This window comes from Phytophthora parasitica (assembly GCF_000247585.1).
Source record: "Phytophthora parasitica INRA-310 unplaced genomic scaffold supercont2.52, whole genome shotgun sequence".
Classification (NCBI taxonomy): domain Eukaryota; phylum Oomycota; class Peronosporomycetes; order Peronosporales; family Peronosporaceae; genus Phytophthora; species Phytophthora nicotianae.
The window spans coordinates 282,802-285,981 of record NW_008649038.1 but is presented as its reverse complement, the minus strand read 5'-3'; the positions used below and the strand labels follow the sequence as shown (position 1 = coordinate 285,981).

Here is a 3,180-nt window from a genome sequence, read left to right as displayed (position 1 = left end):
GCGAAGGCCATAAAACTCATCGCAATGGTGCCGTATACGGGTCCGGCACGGGCAAAATTGGAGGGCATAGCGAGCGTGCCGATGCCACAGATGCAGCAGATGATACTGAAGCTGATCTTGGCGTCCTCGAGCGTGAAGAAAGCCGAGCGACGCGGCTCGGACGGGGTCATCGCAGCCATGCTGAGCAACGGGAAACACGGCGAACGAAAGTGTCCGTCGCGATAACTTTTGGGGGTGATCGAGTGGCTTTCACTGCCCCAAACAGAGAATACTCTCGTGGGTACGATTGCACGTGGCGACGTCTACGTCCGCCTTGGTCAACGTTTGCGCGTCTCAACACCAAAGCGGCTCGATTTCCATAGTCGGGGCTCATTTCCTAGGTGAGTGCACCGGATCAACGTGATGGTGGCTAAAATGAAGGAATCGATGGTCTCCGTTGCTGCCGGTGTTGGAGCTGGAAACGAAAAGCCCATCGCTCTTCCGTATGTCGGTTGATACACACGCCGGCACCACCACGAACAAGCGGATTTGCGATGGGGTTGGGCTGGTCGACACTTCATATGTCGAGTCAACACATCGTGAAGAGAAGTTTGGATTTCAACTCGAGTGCGTAAAGTATCAATTGAATAAAGTCATTCTTTACTTCGTAGTTGTTGATGCTATGTGAACGCTATCACTGTTCCTTACCTGGATCCAGAAGACGGATGTACTGTACCACGACTACGGCATTGATTCTTCGGTTTCATTCCGCATATTTCCGGCGTCAGTTGGTTGAGAGTTTGCTGCCACGAGAATGGGAAACAGTGTCCCCACTTGATGCAAAGGTGATCGGACTGAAGAGAAGCATGCTTTCAGACAGTGCACGAAACGCCAAGCAATGCTGCCTCCTGAGCGATTCAAGACCTATGTCGAAGCCAGGAGCATCTTCACCCCTCTGCGTGGTGTGCACCATAGTGGCGGATATATCCCTGGAAGCAAGCACTACACCGGGGTAGTCCACCACAGTGCGCATCATGGAGCTGGACATCATGGCTCTTCTGGCGGACACTACGGTTAAATTTCAAAAATCAACACGGTCTTGAGTACTTCGAAGTAGATATTTCATATGAAAATGTTGACAACTACTCTTATCATGCTGTACATCCGAGCCATTGTTCCTCCACCTCATCACAGCTACATCCAGCTGCAATTTCAGCCTTCCGCATGTCGATGATCGATTGCGAGTATGTGCACTGGACACGCCCCATATCCTCGTTGAAGCACATTCCTGGTCCTTCAGACAGTGACGAACACTCGCGATAGAGTACACCTTGACAGATATCCTTCTCACGACGCTTATTAGATTTAATAGTATTTGGACATGTTGCCTGTTCTGCTTCACAAAAGTTGGAAACGTTGGCAGCAAATTGACTGAGAAGCGACAGGGTTGTATTCGTCGGTAGTAAAGATTCTTCATCAGGGAGAATGATACAAGTGGGAGGTAAGACACTGCCAGTATCGCTGCCATTTTTACTTCCGAACTCTCCACAACAACTTGGAAAGGTTGTGTTACAGTCACCATCACTCAGGAATCCGCTACAACAGGCTGGAACATCTTGTACGAACACCATCTCGAGTGTACTCTCGTACTGTGCAACATTTGGAAGCGAGCGGACGAGTGGGAGACCCTCCAATGCCACCACTTGGATCTCTGGGAGATCTCCGGTTGAAGGGATCGCTTTGATGGAATCGAGGAATCCAAAATATACGCTTTCGAGGGTTTTCAGACCAGTCATAGAGGGGAGACTTGGGAGATTGGCATGGTACGAAAGGTGAATTGTGTGGAGATTTGCCATGGAGGTAAAGAGATCACTCGGTAGCTCCACAAGATTCGTATCTGTTGACTCGCCTTCAACATGCCTACAGTAATATTAACGCTGTTAATTAAATAGCATAAAATTTAAGAGAACATACAAAATATCGTACAGATATTCTAGCTTGGAAAAAGATGCCGAAACCCAGGCTGGGAATACTTCGACTCCAGTGTGAATCAAAACCCTATTGCAAACGAAAGTATGGACTTAGTTAGTACTTCGTAGCAGGATATTTCAACTTTTCGCAACTTACACATTTCGAAGGGATTGACAATTTTTAAGTTCGTCTGGAAGCGATCCATTGATCCTGCGGTTCACGAGCTGTATGGTTTGAAGCTTCCCCGCAGACGCTAAGAATGCCAGTGTGTCGGTAATATCTGTCAGATTTTCAGCATCTGCTGGTGCCAAATCGCGGTCGACGTACGCCAGACATTCACAAATATCCGTTGAGCCGCCAGGAAGCCATCGATAAGCGAATTGGACGCATGTTGGGTATCGCAAACAGGACGATTGAGATACTTTTATGGATATTCCAGTGTATACGAGACACCCGACGCCGTAGATTAAGAAACAAAGTCCAACCAGTGTCCGTAGTCTGGTGCTCAGATAACATCCGGGTTGCTCAGTGTCACGTGGAGATTTTCCCGCATCCAACGGAGCCACGGCATCATAATTTCTTTTTGTAGGTGATTTTTGTTCCCGTTCTGTAGATTTTTCTTGTGGTTTTGGATTTTTATGCTCGCGTTGAAGAAGCAGATGCGTGATCTTGTTCCAGCGAATACACGCTAGCAGACTGAAACTCAGTTTGAGGAACACGTCCCATTCGCTGTAAACCAGAAGACTTTCGAAGTCGGTACTGAACATGTTGAGCTCTTTCGCGTTGACCAGGTTGCGAGCTTTGCGCTCAAACACACGAGGTGGGAAGAACTGCTGGCGGATTTTCACGGATTTAAGATCATCCTGAAAGACGGACAGAGAGTACAGCAGAATGAGAGCCGGAAAGAAGACGGCAAACGCTGCATCCACTCTAAAATAACAATACAAAAGGTAGGATTGCTGTCAGAAATGTACGATCGAATCTATCGAAATAACTTACATGGAATCTTTCAGAATATGATGAAGCGTGGACTCGTTCCAGCGAAATTGAATGTGATAAAACGCGACAAAAGCGTTCAAAGCCATGAGCGAAGCGTAGCAGTAAAGTAGTGACGAGTCGAGCCCTTGAGCCATATGTTCTCGCAACGAAAGTATCTGTAAAATTACTTCTGGTACCTCCATCAGCACATTCTAGATGAATACAAAGAATATATCAGTAAGCAAAAAAAAA

At 47.3% G+C, this 3,180-nt stretch overlaps 3 protein-coding genes across 3 annotated transcripts in view; 1 reads left to right on the top strand and 2 right to left on the bottom strand.

Annotated features, from left to right (window-relative positions):
* Positions 1-179, bottom strand: part of PPTG_16364 (hypothetical protein) — a gene marked incomplete at its 5' end in the record, with an annotated part of 1,698 nt that extends 1,519 nt beyond the window's left edge. The window contains one exon of the mRNA XM_008913204.1: positions 39-179. Within this exon, the coding sequence (XP_008911452.1) occupies positions 39-179 (141 nt within the window). The remainder of the gene's footprint in view (positions 1-38) is intronic.
* A 443-nt stretch (positions 180-622) lies between these two features.
* On the top strand, positions 623-1,138 carry PPTG_23821 (hypothetical protein). Its single transcript, XM_008913203.1, has one exon. It carries the CDS (start codon positions 657-659, stop codon positions 993-995), a length of 339 nt encoding a protein of 112 aa, XP_008911451.1. The 5' UTR covers positions 623-656; the 3' UTR covers positions 996-1,138.
* On the bottom strand, positions 1,131-3,083 carry PPTG_16363 (hypothetical protein; the record flags this gene model as incomplete). The annotated part of the gene is made up of 5 exons (XM_008913202.1): positions 1,131-1,899; positions 1,966-2,037; positions 2,107-2,448; positions 2,509-2,880; positions 2,950-3,083. The coding sequence occupies 5 exons, from the start codon at positions 3,081-3,083 to the stop codon at positions 1,131-1,133; spliced, it is 1,689 nt and encodes a 562-aa protein (XP_008911450.1).
* Positions 3,084-3,180: the final 97 nt, after the last annotated feature.